Source organism: Littorina saxatilis, linkage group LG1 (assembly GCF_037325665.1).
Source record: "Littorina saxatilis isolate snail1 linkage group LG1, US_GU_Lsax_2.0, whole genome shotgun sequence".
Classification (NCBI taxonomy): Eukaryota; Metazoa; Mollusca; class Gastropoda; order Littorinimorpha; family Littorinidae; genus Littorina; species Littorina saxatilis.
The window spans coordinates 37377160-37395773 of NC_090245.1; the positions used below are offsets into that span (position 1 = coordinate 37377160).

Below are 18614 nucleotides of genomic sequence, written 5' to 3' on the forward strand. Positions count from 1 at the left end.
CGACTTCAGCGATGAAAATGTCAGTACACTGAAAGTGTCCATGTACATGTATGAATGAGAGGTGTTGGGAAAGTGTGTTGGAAGTTTGAGGAAGATCTAGGTAGGTTTCTGCATTCGACCACTCTAAGAGCAACATGGCCTTTGACTTCAGCTGAGTACAGTGAGAATGTGAGAAAGTTTGTTGGAAGTTTGAGAAATACCTATGTCCGCTTCTGCATACGACCTCTTGAGCGATGAAAATGTCAGTGCGGTAAGATCTTCTTCTTTTTTATTTTTTCATTACTTGACCATAGAAGGGAAATGGGAGGTAATTGAAACACGCAACAACAACAAATTGGAAATGAAAGGCATTACCCGTGGCGGAACTTTTGAACTTCTGGGAAAGGTCCATGGGCAAGGTCATTAAATCATTAAAAAAAATAATTGACGGTAGGCAAAACAATAAACCGTACTTCCAATAGCCAAAGGTCGCCGCCCTTCCCATCAATATATACTGTAATTTATCAGGCTTCTTCTTCTTCTTCTGCGTTCGTGGGCTGAAACTCCCACGTACACTCGTGTTTTTGCACGAGTGGAATTTTACCTTTATGACCGTTTTTACCCCGCCATTTAGGCAGCCATACGCCGCTTTCGGAAGAAGCATGCTGGGTATTTTCGTGTTTCTATAACCCACCGAACTCTGACATGGATTACAGGATCTTTTCCGTGCGCACTTGGTCTTGTGCTTGCGTGTACACACGAAGGGGGATAAGCCACTAGCAGGTCTGCACATAAGTTGACCTGAGAGATCGGAAAAATCTCCACACTTAACCCACCAGGCGGCCGCTGCCGGGAGTCGAACCCTCGACCCTTCCGATTAAGAGGCCGACGTCTTACCACCCCGCCACAGCGCCCGTCAGGCAATGAGCAGAGCTACTGTTTTCTGCGTGGGGTGCATAGAGCCGTTATGCTTGAAAAATATCATCGGTAATTATGTATCATCTTCAGTCAGCACCATGCATTGATGGGTTATCATTGTTTTGATACCACACAGGAAAAAGCTCTTTATGGCTGTCCTTGAGCCAGAATTGACTTCGCCAAGACCTCGCAAAGTCTTATTACCGAAAATTCAGTTCCAAACCTTCGTGCGGCGAGCTTCGTATAGTAGACTTCACGAAGTCGACTTCGCCGAATAAACATCAGGCTTGACACACCTTTATAGGGTTAAGTACAAGAAGGACTCTACTTCTTATCCGTGTTTGTCCCTGTCAATAGCTCTCAGAGTATGATCCTCAACTCCTAGCCCATATCTTACCCGTTGTGCAGCCTCCCGTCGTTTCTCTTGACAGAGAACGCAAGAAGAACCAGCCTCCACCAAGCCCTTGTCTAACTTCATTCTTACTATTTCGTCTCTCCCTGCAGATCAAACCAAGCATCAGGACACAGTCGTGCGATAACAACGAAGACGACAGCGACGACGACGATGAGCTTCTGGTGGTGGAGAGGATCGAGCAGAGCCTTCCTCAACCCGACATCAACGATAACGACGTCGATGACGTGGACGACCTCCTCAACGCTGACGACGACGACGACGACGACGCCTTGTTCGCGGACGGCCCTATCCTTATCTCCGAAAACCCCAAAGGTAGTAGTCTCTCCAGCTACGAGGCGGAGTTCTTTGAAAACGTGATGAGCGAGCTGAGGGCACAGGATGTCATCGGCAGAGATGAACGCGAGCAGCACGAAAGCAAAAGAAAGTCCAAGAAGGAAAGCAAACACAGGAAGGTTAGTGACGACACTTCCAAAAAGGGAAGCTCAAAGAAAAAGAAGAGCAGCAAAGACAAGAAAGGAAAAGGAAAAGCGAGCAGTGAGACGCAAGGAGAGAGAAAAAGCAGCGAAGAATTAACAGACGGGGGGCGAAAAACAAGCGGAGAGACAGAGGGAAGCAGAAAAACGAGCGAAAACACAACAGAGGCCAGCAGAAAAACGAGCAAAGACTCCCAACAGGGACGTCGGAAAACTGACGTCAGTGACTCCCAAGACAAACATGCAAAAGAGAACGGGAAAAAAAGCAGTGGTGAGTCAGTTGAGCACCAAAAAAACAGCGAAGAGAGAGAGAGCGGTGAAGAAAAAGCGAGAAAGAGAATTGAGGAGGATGAAGGTAGGAGAAAGAGGAGCGGAGAGAAAGAGCGAAAGAGGTCGGGAGGAAAAGAGGAGGAGACTAGTGGGGCCACGGACGACGGAGAACTGACTCACGCAAGTCTGGAGAGTCAGGACTCAGGTGAGAGAGCGAGAGAGAGGGAGGAGAGATAGATGATGAGAGGGGGGCGGAGTATAGGGAGGGAGGGAGGGAGGGAGAGAGAATGACGGGAGAAAGAGAGGGAAGAGGAGATAGAATGGGGACGGAGGGGGGGGGGGGGGGGGGCAAGAGGGAGAAACAGACACATACAGCCAGAGAGACGAAGAGAGTAATCCAGCATGAGTACTCTCTCTCTCTCTCTCTCTCTCTCTCTCTCTCTCTCTCTCTCTCTCTCTTACCTTCCCTAATACCCATTTTTCCCTCTCCAAAGCCTCTCTGCAGGTGCAACAATTAAGTCTACCAAGCGTGAAGCGATCAGCCATCCGGAGCACAGACATGTCTTTGTCTATATTTGCCTCTCCCTCTGCTACCTCCCCCTCTCTCTGTCTCTCTCTGTCTCTGTCTCTGTCTCTGTCTCTCTCTCTCTCTCTCTCTCTTACATACACACACACACACGCACATACCCAACAGACAACAGACAAAACACACTGACACACTCACACACACACACACACACACACACACACACACACACACACACACACACACACACACACTTACACACAAATACAATCACACACTTTTTAATCACACACACACACACACACACACATACACACACACACACACACACACACACACACACACACACACACACCCTCATCCGCCCTCCCTCACCATCCACCTCCAGCCTCTGACACAAATTGTTGCACGTTCAACAGGTCTCCCTAGCATGAAGCGGTCAGCCAGCCAGAGTACAGACAAGTCGCTCAGCCAACAGGACAGCAAGGAATCCTTCAACCCGGGCGATCTCACCGCAGCAGCAGCAGCGCAACAAGCCAGAGATCAGAAAGCTGGCGGCGGGAATCCGGGGACCGTTGCAGCCGAGAACGCCGACGGCCGATCGTCCGGGTTGTCAGGACAGCAGCTGGGCAACTTGGTCACTGTGGGTCTGGGTGGAGTCAGCGCTCAGGTGAGGCTGAGTCTGTTGCTGTTCCTGAGGGTGTTGAATTACATGTTATGTTACGGCCTTAGGTCTGAGTGCGGTACGATCCTGGATTTCCTGAGGGTGTTGAATTACATGTTATTTTACGGCCTTAATTCTGAGTGTGGTACGATCCAGGATTTCCTGAGGGTGTTGAATTACATGTTATGTTACGGCCTTAGTTCTGAGTGCGGTACGATCCTGGATTTCCTGAGAGTGTTGAATTACATGTTATTTTACGGCCTTAGTTCTGAGTGTGGTACGATCCAGGATTTTCTGAGGGTGTTGAATTACATGTTATGTTACGGCCTTATTTCTGAGTGCAGTACGATCCTGGATTTCCTGAGGGTGTTGAACTACATATTATGTTACGGCCTTATTTCTGAGTGCAGTACGATCCTGGATTTCCTGAGGGTGTTGAACTACATGTTATGTTACGGCCTTAGTTCTGAGTGCGGTACGATCCTGGATTTCTTGAGGGTGTTGAAGTACATGTTATGTTACGGCCTTATTTCTGACTGCGGTACGATCCTGGATTTCCTGAGGGTGTTAAATTACATGTTATGTTACGGCCTTAGTTCTGAGTGCGGTGCGATCCTGGATTTCCTGAGGGTGTTGAAGTACATGTTATGTTACGGCCTTATTTCTGACTGCGGTACGATCCTGGATTTCCTGAGGGTGTTAAATTACATGTTATGTTACGGCCTTAGTTCTCAGTGCGGTACGATCCTGGATTTCACGATACGGTAGCTAACTAAGTCACTCACTCACTAACTGGCTAAAATGAGGTTATTGAGTTGTATGCATGGGTGCTTGTGGACGGTCCGAGAGCTCTGTCTGAACTTTAACTGCTTCTTGTCTTAGACTTGAAAATACTGAAATACTCACTCACTCACTCACTCCCAACTCACTGACGAAATAGCAATGACAAATTGACGAGCTTATTAACTAACAAACGAGACACAAATCATTATTTGACCAGTTGAATTAACTCACAAAAAAACTCGCTCTTGTTGATCAAGTGGACACTGTAACTAACTTACTGACTAACCTTTGAGAAAGTAAAGATTTGCCCGACCGATTCAACCACCCTTACCGATTAAATGAAGACTGTATTTAAATTACCGTGGATAAATTAAAGAAAGCCTAACAAACTGTAACCAACCAACCAGCTAACCCACTAGCCCTGCCCAACAGGACTCCTCAGCGGTCTCCACCAATCCAACTAACCCTCGTTATTCAAATAAAAACTTACTAACTATAACTAACCACCTAACCTTATCCAACAGGACTCCTCAGCGGTGTCCACCAACGCCACCAACACGTCCACCAGCCGCCTCCGCAAGGTGAGCACCGTGTCCCTGCCCCAGCTACCCGGCGAGGGCGATGACACGGCCGCCTCCACCCCGACCCCTACCCCTATCCGCACCAACAAGAGCGATACCCAGGTCAACCAGCTCCGCGAGATCACGCAGCAGATCCACACACTAGCCTCGGGCAGTTCCATGACGCCCATAGAGTCTTCTACCGTCTTCTCCGGCCAGCTCAACGGCGTGGCTTCCAGGCAGGAGTCGGCGGCCGGGTCTCAGTGCAAGATCCCCCCGGAGAACCAGATCACTTGTGCTGTGGAGATCCACCGCGAGAAGACCAAGACGCCCACCACCATGCTGGCCATGACAGAACAACCTAGTAGTAGAAATAATGGTGGTGGTACTGCTGCTGCTGCTGCTACTGGTTCTAATGCTGCTGGTGTTAGTGGTGGTGGTAATGTGGCGTCGGCAGCAGGGACAACGACGACGTCATCCACACCGAGGAACAGCCCTGCACCGCCCATGAGATCTCCGCTGCCCCATGAGATGTGCCACATGCGCGAGACTATTGTGTGATGTATGCGTGTGACTCGCTATACGATGTTCTGCGTGTGTGAGAGTGAGCTGGAACGCGGTGTGTGATTTAATTGTGTACCTCACTTGGACATTGAACTGCAGGGTATGATATACTACGGTAACAGGACTGGAATGTACTGCGTCGGAGAGACGTGCATCGTTCACCAGACAAGTGTGTGATATTTTGGATGTGCCTCACTCCAATCTTGGAGACAATGGAGCTTACAATTGGAGTATGCTGCGTTTAGTGGATTGAGATGTGACTGTTTATACCACTGGGATTCCCCTCAATAGGTGTATGAATTCCTACAGGATGTGCAGACACACACAAAACGAGTGTAGGCTACGTGGGATTTACAGCCCAGAAGAAGAAGATACCACTAGGATCTTGCAACCCACGAAAAATGACCAGTGCCAAATGTGATCGAGAGACTGCATTTATTAGAAGTTTCATTCCAATGTGTACCGTGTGATATTTGTCTTATTGTTCATTGTCACGCTTATTGTGATATAACGTCTCCGTTCTTACACTTTGGTGGCAAATTGTATTCTTGACATGAAGATAGTTCTCACTTTAAATGCAGAGAAATGTCGGTTGTCATTTTTTTTCTACTTTTTGCTAATAGTTTATTGACTGAATAACGTATCCGTTCCATAAGAAAATGCTTTGAAAGTGTCTTCTGTGTTTTAAATACTCCGAATAATCTTGTATGACTGATTGTGTATCAAACTAAGATGTATTGACTAACTAACTAACTCATTCACTCACTCACTAACTAACTAACTATGTTTCCAATATTCTCTGTAACGAAGAAGTATTCATACAAAGGTTGCCAGCCCTCTGTATTAGCAAATTTTCAAGTGTGACTATTTCAATCGTCTGTTAATGACTTGCTTCAGTGCTAAAGAGCAAAATAAACAAACAAACACACTTGTGTTTTCGTCAGAAATACAAACGTCAAGTTCTGTAATTGCCTTGTGTGTTCTGTTCGTTTGGTCAGTTTGATTTGAGTCCAGTAAACCCAGATAGATTTGGTCAGTTTAATTTCCTTCTTGAAAACCAGATACACTGGTACCTGCAATGTGAGGCCACTCCGATGAGAGGACATCTTCCACGATAGGACACCTCATTTCCCTTTGTCCTTTAATTTTACCTGCCGTGACAGGACACCTGTGTAGGGACACATTTGTTTGGTCCTGAAGGTGTCCTTTCTTCGCAACTAAAACCGTACCCCTCACTGTCCTCAAAACAAAATAATGTTCTCTTCGCCTGTATTTCATTAACAGCCGAGTTCTGCTGCTGGGAGCTGGTTTCAAATGAGTGTGTGTGTGTGTGTGTGTGCCTCTGTATGTGTATATGCCTGTGTGTGTCTGTGTGTGCCTGTGTGTGTGTGTGTGTGTACCTCTGTATGTGTATGTGCCTGTGTGTATCTGTATGTGCCTCTGTGTGTGTGTGTGTGTGTGTGTGTGTGTGTGTGTGTGTGTGTGTGTTAGGTTGGTTGGTTGGTTGGTCGGTTGATTGGTCCGGTTGTTGGACACGTGCATCAGAAGGAATGGCATAACACAAAAAATACGCAAGATAGCTAAACAAAACAACCTGTCCCGAATATATCAAATTGATTTGACTTTCAAGTCTCTTCGTATATACCAAAGTTGCCAAGTTGTACCTATTCCGAATTTTCGTCGATTTTCAGTTCTATCGTTACCTTACGTTTTTGTCTGGTGGAGCCCTTTGAACGGCGGTCACCTGACCCCTATTAAAGAAATCTTTGATCCGAAAAATGTGCCAGATAGCCAAGTTAAATGGCGTAGAAAGTTTGAATAAAATTTAACGGTAATGAATGCTTTAGTCAGGGTAAAAAAGTTGTTGCAAGAATTTATTTTTCAATTGCAGTTTACTTGCAAGGGATTCTCCATCTTTTTATCGTATATTAATTACTAGAGGAATACCCGGCTTCGCCGGGGTGAATCGCGAGACAGAGACAGACAGCGTGGCCAAATGTAACCGAGTGCCGAAACACCACAATCATATTTGAAGCCGAAGTCCACTCAAACGGGATTGAGAATAACTGTTATGGCTTCTGGAAGGAAGGCCTGATTATTCAGTCACACACCAATGCCGCCAGACCACATCACAAACAGAACTCTACAATCCACAGATGTTGCCCACACACACACACAAACACACACACAGAGAAGCCGTATATATATATGTATGTATTTGTATATCTATAAATATATAGAGATACAGTCGAACTCGCTTAAGACGAATCACTGGGGATCGGAAAAAAAGTTCGTCTTAACCAAAATTCGTATTAAGAAAATTGATTGATTTTTTATTATTTTTTTTTTTTTTAAGTCTTGTACATTTTATGGTGTTTCAATTTGTTTCTTTCGCAACTTTCATGCTGCTTCACGTTTAGACAATAAAGTGACATATTCAGTTACATGTTCATGTGTGTCTCATGTTGAGTGATGATTGTTGAGGTTGAGTGAGAGTGAGCACACAGATGTTTCATCCAGTTGTTACGTTTTTGGTCACACACACGCACACACGTACACTGACACTGTCCACATTCGCGGTGTTCCTATCATTTGTCCGGAATCACTTACCTTGGCGACGGGTAGCAAACCTTGGCCAATTTAGTTTTTTTTTCTTTTGTTGCAACATGATGTTCAAATCCAAATCGATAGCACTGACTGACTGATAAAGAGCGAGTTTTCGCGAGGAACAGGGTTGAGCTACGGTAGGGTCACTGCGCATGTCTGGTTTTTTTCTTCGCGGAAACGCTGTTGGGTTGTGTCCAGTCGCGTCCCTTGCAACAAGATGGCGACAAGCGCGTTACGGATTTACTGTTGTGGAGAGTTGATGGACGACGATGATGAACAAGCAGTACTGTTTTATTGTTGATGTGAATGTAATGCCAAAACATCGAACTATCGATTCGAACGTCAATGAAGAAGTGAGCGTGAAAATCGAGCGCAAAACAGCCGGGTAAAAGTTCAGGGCGCTAAAGTACATTTGAGCCGAAATCGCACCCAAACTCCTGTTGACCTCATTTCTTCCCAAAATAAACATCACTGCTAAAATAAAATGCATTAAAACCAAGACAGTATCCAACCCAGTATCCTTAATTTTTGAAAGGCTAAGTGATTTACAACAAATGTCTTCTCACAATCCGTAACTTTGTCAAAAAATATTTGCAGAAGTTTCTCACCTCGCCTTGGCAGCCATCTTGGAACTGGAGAGACCCTACGCAGGAAGCAAGGTTGAAAGTTGGTTAACCGGTGACGTCACTCCAGTCGTACCGGACCGAGTTTTTGCGACCTCCGGTTCGACTCGAGTCACCTTAGTTGACGCCATAACTCGCTCAAACTATCGCGAACCGGCGAACGCAAACGTTGAGAGTGTGGTTTCCCTTGTCCAAGGGAAACCACTCTGGCATCTATATTTTTTGGCAATGGCGTCCGTTCAAAACATTGATGTTTCGTTTTTGGTATTCACGAAGGAAATAAACGTCAGTCAGTCATTCATGTTCAGTGTCTGAGCTATCAATCACTTTGATTCTAAATTTGAAATTGTTTTGTGAGTACAGTGTAATCAGTTTAACTTTATTCAGTGATCGGTTGAGCAATGGTTCAAGCAGTCGACGCAAGGGAAGACTTTGACACATGTATACATGTATTCAAACTTCTCAAATTCCCATGATATGTCGATCTCGGGACGAGTTTAAAGATTTCGTCACAAGCGTGAGTAAATTACAGACAGTATGCGTGCTTGGGAATCCAAAAAGTGCTCGTTATAAGCATAAATTCGTTACAAAGAATTCGTTTTAAGCATTTTTTTTAAGCATGAAGAAAGAGGTATTCAGTTGGGAACTTAAAACTAATACGTTATAAGTCAAAATTCGTAACTAGCGTGTTCGTTTTAAGTGGGTTCGACTGTAGGTCACAGTGTATTTTTCGCGTGGCTATAAATTGATTCGACCTATTCACTTTGACAGTAAGAACAACTTCCGGGTGCAAGGGAAGCGTTCTGGACAGCGCAGTGACATTCTAAAAATAGTAACGTAGTAACAGGAATATGGATTGACGCCACACGAAGGAAGGGAGATAAACGCTGAAAACACTGGAGAAGATAAAGAGAAAAACCCAAATCGGTTCAGCGCTGCGCGCTGAGAGCACGTGTTGAAATATCTCATGTCGAGTCCCATCGCTGTCGACGACGCCAAATGTAACCGAGTGCCGAAACACCACAATCATATGTGAAGCCGAAGTCCACTCAAACGGGATTGAGAATAACTGTTATGGCTTCTGGAAGGAAGGCCTGAACATATATATATCTGGACACACACCAATGCCGCCAGACCACATCACAAACAGAACTCTACAATCCACAGGTGTTGCCCACACACACACACAAACACACACAGAGAAGCCGTATATATATATGTATATCTATATCTATAAATATATAGAGATAGGTCACAGTGTATTTTTCGCGTGGCTATAAATTGATTCGACCTTTTCACTTTGACAGTAAGAACAACTTCCGGGTGCAAGGGAAGCGTTCTGGACAGCGCAGTGACATTCTAAAAATAGTAACGTAGTAACGGGAATATGGATTGAAGCCACACGAAGGAAGGGAGATAAACGCAAAACACTGGAGAAGATAAGGAAGAGTTACTGGGAATGGTGAAATGAACAGAAAAACCAAAATCGGTTCAGTCGATGAGGTTGTGTCCGGGGTGTAACTGAATACGGTGTCCAAATTTGAAAAAGATCCACCGAGAACTTTGGCGTTGTGATGTGGTCTAGCGGCTTTGGTGTGTCGGTATGGGGGCCCGGGTAGCTCAGGTGGAACCAAAATCGGTTCAGCGCTGCGCGCTTTGTTTGTTTGTTTATTTATTTGTTGCTTAACGTCCAGCCGACTACACAGAGCCATATCAGGACGAGGAAGGGGGGGATGAAGGGGGCCACTTGTCAAGCGATTCCTGTTTACAAATGCACTAACCCATTACTTGTGTCCCAGCAGGCTTTAGTAAAACTAAATTAATACCTACTGGAAGATTACCAGTTTCCAGTATGTTAAAATAGGCTTAACCTATCTACTGCTGGACTTACATCAGAACACTAACAGATTAAACTATACATGAATCGCGAGACAAGCGGCAAGAGAAGAGATTTTTGGAAAAAATACAGGTGAATGAGCAAGAAGGCAGAAAAAAGAAAAGAATTCATGAAGAAAAAGAGAGCATGACAGGAAAGAGGAACCAAAAATCTACCTAACAGCAAACTAGAAAGCTCCTGCGGTTCCAAAAACAGGAGGGGCCTTTAATTTCATAACCGCAGTGCCCCACTGCGGGAAGCGCTGCGCGCTGAGAGCACGTGTTGAAATATCTCATCGATGAGGTTGTGTCCGGGGTCTCTCTGAATAAGCCCACCAAATTTGAAGCAGATCCATCGAGAACTTTGGCCGTGCATCGCGCACAGACAGACAGACACACAGACACTAGTCGTATATATATATAGATGCATTGCATTGGTTGGTCTGTGTCCAACTGCAGTTGTTCCGAGAGAGGCAGAGCGAATATCTGCCTTCACACACACATTGATGTACACTGTTTAGTGTACAAGAGAATGTTTATGGACTTTCGTGGGCATCAAGTCCTGTAAAGCCATAGAAAAGAAAGCTGACATTTTCATATTGGCATAAGGTGTCAATAAAACGTGAACTTGGCGATAAAAGCCTTTTTTTTGAGAGAGAGAGAGAGAGAGAGAGAGAGAGAGAGAGAGAGAGAGAGAGAGAGAGAGAGAGAGAGCGCACTTCTCAAAATCAAACGCAGAATTCTAAGACATCAGTATTACATATTGAAATGAGCATTTATTTCACATTTCCAGGTAATTTCAAAAGAAGCACAAGGTCCCAGTCACACAAAAGTTAAAGTAAGAAAAATTAGGTGATGAATAAATGAATTAAAAATTTTACAAATACAACAAAATTACATTCACACACATTTGATCCAATATACAAATAATCTTGTTCTTGACCTGGTCATTTTTGTTCTACTGGGGCAACCATGCAGACTCCGTATAACAGTAAGTTACACTCTTTTCTTTGTTCCGATACAAGACAAGCAGAATTCAGCCTACAAGAAACGCACACAATCTGAACTGCTGTGGTTCTAATCAGTTTCAAAGCGGCACATATGAGATACACGGACCAAAAATGCGCCTGACAATAGCTTCATGAAACCCACCAACATTAGAACACATGCTTCAAAGAGATAATTTTGGAACATGAAGACATGTAAAGAACTCTCAGAAGCGCTTAATACCATGGGAAATACTTTTTTCATTTTCATTTCATTTTCATTACTTTATTGTCCCATCGCTGGGAAATTCGGGTCGCTTCCTCCCAGTGGAAAGCTAGCAGCAACGGAGTCGCGCTACCCAGGTGTCTGCGTGTTTAGGTGTATTCAGCCACCTGCACTTATGGCAGAATGACCAAGGTCTTTTACGTGCCATTGTGATGACACGGGGGTGGGACATGGCTTCCGTCTCTGGGTCTGCACATAAAGTTGACCCGTGTCCGTCCCGGCCCGAATTCGAACCTGCGACCTTTCGATCACAAGTCCAGTGCTCTACCAACTGAGCTACCGGGCCCCACTAAAAGTGGGGAAGTCATTAAAGTTATTCAGTTCACAAGCAACAACAAACAAAAAAAACATAAGGGGAAAAAAGACAAGGGAACTGCTTTTCACAGTGCATATAATGATGGTGTCTCCCATGTTAGACTGCTTAGACAAAAAGAATGCTGGGGGCCGGGTGCATAGTTGGGAGTGTAGGGGTGATTGGGAGTGTAGGGGTGATTGGTTGGTTGTTGGTTTTTCATATTCCTTAAACCTAATTGGCTATTCGGGGCAAATGCACATTTTTTTTAATTGTTTTTTTAACATTGTTTTTTTCAGGGATGAACAGTAACACGGTGGTTTTGTACTTGAGTTCTTCCTGACAGATTTCCATTGCTGGTCAGCAGATTTCTAATGTCACATACCTTACCAGGATTCAGCATGCTTACACCTTCAGTTTCAATACAGCAAACCTAATGTATGCTTGACAAGAGACTAACAACTTTCTTTCTTTATTTGGTGTTTAACGTCGTTTTCAACCACGAAGGTTATATCGCGACGGGGAAAGGGGGGAGATGAGATAGAGCCACTTGTCAATTGTTTCTTGTTCACAAAAGCACTAATCAAAAATTTGCTCCAGGGGCTTGCAACGTAGTACAATATATTACCTTACTGGGAGAATGCAAGTTTCCAGTACAAAGGACTTAACATTTCTTACATACTGCTTGACTAAAATCTTTACAAACAAGAAGAGCAAACGCTCGATCGAGTCACTTTCGCAGTTCTGAATATTATATGAGGCATCAGATGGACAGGAAGAAATTGCTATTCACAACACAATACAGATGTAAATAATTTGATGTAAAGAATAATCCTATAAAGTTTGAATCAAATCCGATGAATAGTTTCAGAGATATGATATTTCCATTTTTTTCCTTCAAGACATACCTGTGACCTTGAAAAAGGTCAAAGGTCACCAAAGCAGACGTCAAAGTGTAGAGGTCACTGGGAGTCACGTTCACATAAAATTTGAGCCCGGTCACTTTTATAGTTTCCGAGAAAAGCCCAACGTTAAGTTGTGTGTTGCCGAACAGAAAAGGCTAGTTATCTCCCTTGTTTTTCTGATAACGTTCGTAAAAGGCTACAGATGTAAATACTTTGATGTAAAGAATAATCCTACAAAGTTTCAATCACATCCGATGAACTTTGTCAAAGATATAAAATGTCTAATTTTTCCTTTGACGCTGACCTGTGACCTTGAAAAAGGTCAAAGGTCAACGAAACCATCGTTAAAGTGTAGAGGTCATTGGAGGTCACGACTAAACAAAATATGAGCCCGATCGCTTTGATAGTTTCCGAGAAAAGTCCAACGTTAAGGTGGTGTCTACGGACGGCCGGCCGGACGGACGGCCGGCCGGACGGCCGGCCGGACAGACTAACACTGACCGATTACATAGAGTCACATTTTCTCAAGTGACTCAAAAATGACTATATTCTAGACAAGAAACACTTAACAAGGGTAAAAGTAGAATCAGAATCCGTTGGTCGCCTCTTACAACATGCTGGGGAGCATCGGATAAATTCTTCCCCCTAACCCGCGGGGGGAAGAGACTTATAAACAACAAACACAGCATTGACAACAGAATCATTACCACAAAAATAAAGGGGGTAAAAACAAACAAAAATTACACAGATATGGCAAGTCAAATGTGTTTACACAAATCTACTGACTGTTTTAGTAACATCTTATACATTTATGGAAGATGGGGTAAAAAGTATAACCCAATTCAATTGAATAGATCTTCAAAGTTAATATTTGCAAATGCAGACACTGCGAGCAGAAAAATAAACCACCAAAGCTATTTTTAAACAATGAAAATCATGTTTTCAGTCGATCCGAGTCCCATGCAAAAAATCTTTCACTGTGCCTTTCTTTTATTATCAGCTTAAAAGGGTTTTCTCTTTGAATGCTTGCCATCAGTTACTTATATGTATCTTTTGCTTTTCGTTTGTTTCTTTGTTTGTGTTATTCTCTTACAGTTACAGATGATGTACTAGAAAATTATCATAATCAGTGTGACTTTTTGTTTTAAACAAATTGCAGTTTATTTGACTTTTACCAAGTCCATAAATTGATAAATAACTTCAAAAATGGCCTTGATAACATTCTTCTGAAAAGACTCCTGGCTACAATATTCCTTTCACCCTGCTATTCTACCTCTTATCCGGAGGTTAAAGGGTGACAGAACCAAAAATCTGATTTAGTCAATAACACCAAACACAACATATCGTCATATGAATGCAAACTTGTAGGCATGTTTTTCAAAAAACACCCTGAAGTGTGGATCAGTATTGTTGCCATGTTACCTGCCAGGATGCCATTTTATATCCTTCCATATTTTAATTCTCACGCAAACCAAAGCTCCAGTGAATCCAGTACAGAAAAGAAACAAACGTGGGTTTCAGTGCTAGTTTACAAAAAAAATCCGCTTGACTGTGAAAGTTTCAACACAAGCAAACAAAACATACTGTGATTGGCAACTGCCTGTGTGCAAGGAGAAGATGAACTGAAAACTAATAATCTTGGTTAAAACGATAACATACTACCGTGTATATTATACCAACAACAAAGAGGATGTGTTTCACAAAAATATATACAAAGCCATAAATACTTCTGTGCAATTGCACACACACACACACAAAAATCAAATCAATAATAATAAAAAAATAATGAAAAAATAAAACAAAAAGCAAAGATTTTATGAAGACACACCACCAGTCTTCAAGTTAAAGAGAGAATAAAACGCTGCTATAAGCACACTGTCATTTTGCCCTGCATTAACCCGAATACAAAAACATCTCTCAACATGAAACTTGACCCTTGTATAAAAGTCGCTGGAAACGATACTATACAGTCGCCCACTTTGTGGGGCAAGTCTTGCTTGCTGCTAGCCTCTCGCTTTGCAAGACATACGAAATGATTTTGTCACTAGCTAGGCAAGAATTAAACACAATTGGTTAATACCAAAAGAGTAGTCTGCACTTGTTGGTAAACAGCCAATCAGATTGGCAGCTGTGCAGCAGCCCTTTTTCTCACGTAGCGAGCACCTGCACTGGCCTGCTCTTCTACTCTCACCAAACCCTAGCATTCCTCACAGCAAGAGTTATGTCCGCATGATTCTAACACTACTTCTTCGCCTCACTGGTCAAATCTTGCGGGTGAGAAACGAGACTGATAAAGCAAGAAACAGTGGACATATCACACAAAAATCACACGCCTGTAAGTCCATCAGGAGATATTTGCTATGACACACTGATTAAATAATGAAAATTTATGCCGTTTTTGGATGCTTGTTTTTTAGTGATAGTAAGTACAAAAGTGTAAAAACACTCAACAATTTTGATTGGAGGAGGAAAAATATGTCCACGCCAGTAAAGGTCACGCCACCCTGTTAGGTCTCTCGTTTGGAACAAAGAAGCCCTGAAAATACCTCTCAACAGAAATTAAAAAGTAATTTATGCAAGGAATACTTAGAGCACCCATAACTGCTGCGCATGGCTGGTGCTAAAATAAATGAGTTGTTCTTTGCTACTGGTCACAAGTGGGGGTCAGCTCACACGGACGCATTTTTCAATACAGTCTAGGGGAGAAACTGGTCACAAAGCACCCAGTACATGCCAGAGAGATAGGAGAATCAGCACAATCAAAGAAAATACCAAAATCATTCAATAGATATGGAAATATTAAGATTTACTGTGAAAATGCCAGCAAAAATGGCGTCCAAAAATGGGAACGCACACTTGGTGCGTCTTTGAAGACTTACCTCCCGTTCTGTGTTGTTGATAATAGTCGTGTTTGTGCTGTTTTTGTTGAAATAGTATCTAATAAAACTGATGCAGTTCTTGAAATGTTGCAAATTATTGTTGTCTTTGTGAAATGCGAGAGTGTTCTGAGGCGTAATCTGCATACGGCTGATGTCCCACTTAGGGTACCCCACTTCGATCAGCGTATCACTCCAAATGAGCTTCATAGCAGAAAAGCAGATACACTACCAAAACACTGCATAACAGATCTACAAGTCTGAGCCAGAATCATTGAAATTTACTTTCTGTATAAAATATTGCAATCAAATTTGTTCACGCCGTCACACAAATAACGCAGGTTACCCTGGCCTTCGATTCAAAGTAACTCCAATCTGACTGAATTACCATCGAAACGCAGATGACGAACTGATTCACCACACATTTGTGGTATTTTACACACAAATTTCAACTGTGTTGTTTCGCGATAAACAGCCATAAACAAACAAATGTGGCGCCGTCACGTCACGTCGCGTCGGAAGGAATAACGCAGGTGACCAAGACTTGTTTCTGATACCTGTCTGATTAAAATCATCATTTTTTTCACGAATGACGGCTCTTTGGCAGATCTAGTGAGTTGGAAACTGTCTATGAATGTTTCATTTAATGTCAAATACGTACATTCTTGACGATAGTGTTACCTTTGGGCTCATAAATGAAGTCAATGGTCGTGTTGTCCGAAAGTGACTTTTGTCAGCATAGAACTTACATGTACTGTGCTTTGATCATTGACTGAGAAGAATCTTCCGATGACACTAGTTCATTTCACTACGCGACTGCAGATCTGCAAGGAAACTTATGGCAGGGGAAATAAGCTTAACTGAAGACGAATAAGCAGAGTAACTGTTCTTCAACGGATTCCTCTCACTGATCTAGAAATTTAGATCTTGTCGTCTGCTAGTCTGCTAGTAAGTAGTCTTCGGTCGTGTGAAAGTCACATCTATTTCGACTGTGTGCATCGATCCGTGTAGTGAAATGTTGATCTTTGATGATTTGGCAACATAACTTCGCTAAATGTGCTTTGAGTTCGAGTGAATCTCCCCATGTTTCGACAGCCCAGACGGGGAGGATCCTCGATAGCTCACAGGGTATATAATGTTTTCCGCCGTTTTTTGAAGAATCCTTTCAAATTTGCTATTCTAAAAGTACCCTATGACACGACTCGAGTGGCAAAGAACATTCTCTGCAATTCCCGTCTCAGTCCGTGCAGCCGTTTCGGGTCCTATTGTCATCATACAAACATACACACAGACACACAAGAACCAGCTTTAAAAGTTAGATTATGTAAGAACCATGTGAACCAGTGATTTTTTCTTATGTACATCAGATACTACAGTATTTCTGCTTTATGAAAAGCTATATTTCAAAAACAAAACTAGAGATTTGAATTTTGACCACTTTTCCCCCTTTCTGTCACCAGTACTGAAGAACAACTCAAATACTATTGCAGTCCAAGGGAGCTGTGTTGAAATCACTCACGGTACATATAAAATTCACATCTAACTTTGCCCAGTAATGTGGATGCACCTATTTAAACAAGAAAGAGAGACTGCCGGCCACCAATGTGAGTGTTGTTTAATACAGAGTGTTAACACTTACAAGGTATCCCTTGTAGAGAAATATACAGATTGTTCCAATCAGCTACATGCAAAGCACATAGGCAGAACAAAGAAGCATGATACATTTCTGGAAAACAAATCTTTCTTAAACTCTGCACATTTAATGAAGTGCAGTAACAAAGGCTGGAGTGATTGAGCACAAATGTATAAGCAAATAGATCTAATCTGCCAGAATAAAAAAAGCATCAGGAAATTATTGACTGCACCTGCAATCAAGAAAGCAAGCATTATTATCTATTTCACAAATGAAAAGTTTAAAGCTCCGTCGCAGTGAAAGAACAAAAGAGGACATGGGAAGTTGACAAGAAGAGTACGAGATCTACAAATGACAGTTCAACAAACTTCTTTTGCTGGATCACACAGGAACCAGACGCAGGAGCTGCAACAGGCGAATGAAGAACATAAACACCTCAACATTCAACACCAGATATGACAAGTACGTAATGAATCTACCACACATACCAAGGCAGAAAGACGCTAACACAAGTAAAACACAAGTAAAACACAAACATGAACTTGCATCAATTCATATTTGATCACAGCAAAATGGTTGTCTTGACTTTTTTTTTCCAGTTACCAAGCATTCTTTACAAGGGAGAAGCCTCCTGAACATTCTGCCTTTTTATCATACACATTCGACCAGAATCAAAACAAAACAAAAGTCTGCTTGCACTTCTCACAAAAACGTTTCTTTTCTTCACTCACTGTTTACTAACCTTCATAGAAAGAAAAGGAGAAAGAGATTGGCTAAACCAAGAGGAAAGAAACAAAATTTGTGAAAACAAGACATACTCTTTTGGCTTGTCTTGTGACAGTATTGCACGATTCAGTGAGGATGCAGGATACAATTCCAGACTAATGTTTTACCCCGCACACATGAAGGTAAATTCCACAAATCTTTGGCTCTCAACCCGTTCAACAACTTGCTGCTGAATTTTACATTTCATAAGACTAGACAGTCTTAATACTCTCCTAACTTTCATGCTTCTTTGGCTCTCAAATCAAACTGTTCAACAACTTGCTACTGAATTTTACATTTCATAAGATATAGAAAGTATTGATACTCTGCTAACTTTCATACTTGCATACTACAGGTACCCTAGCGCTTCCATGTAGCAATCCAGGTGGAATTGTTCTCGCTCGCATACTACATTTACCCCAGTGCTTCAATCTTGCATTCAAGGAGGGGTTCCATCACTTAACAGCAAAATGAATCAAGTATGTGATCAACAGCGTAGCAAACTTCACAATGCTCTCACTGTTGCTCCTCTCTTAAACAGTACATTTCATTTGTCTACAAGAAAGTGGAGTCAAAAGTAATGAAGAGATCAAAACATCAGAATTCTTGCTTAA

General features: G+C 42.7%; 1 protein-coding gene and 1 pseudogene across 1 annotated transcript in view; one reads left to right on the forward strand and one right to left on the reverse strand.

The window, feature by feature from the left end:
- Positions 1-7598, forward strand: part of LOC138950445 (uncharacterized) — a 107013-nt pseudogene extending 99415 nt beyond the window's left edge.
- A 3415-nt stretch (positions 7599-11013) lies between these two features.
- Positions 11014-18614, reverse strand: part of LOC138968763 (Golgi apparatus protein 1-like) — a 73843-nt gene continuing 66242 nt past the window's right edge. Inside the window, exon 25 of the mRNA XM_070341411.1 lies at positions 11014-17640. Within this exon, the coding sequence (XP_070197512.1) occupies positions 17617-17640 (24 nt within the window). The 3' untranslated portion in view covers positions 11014-17616. The remainder of the gene's footprint in view (positions 17641-18614) is intronic.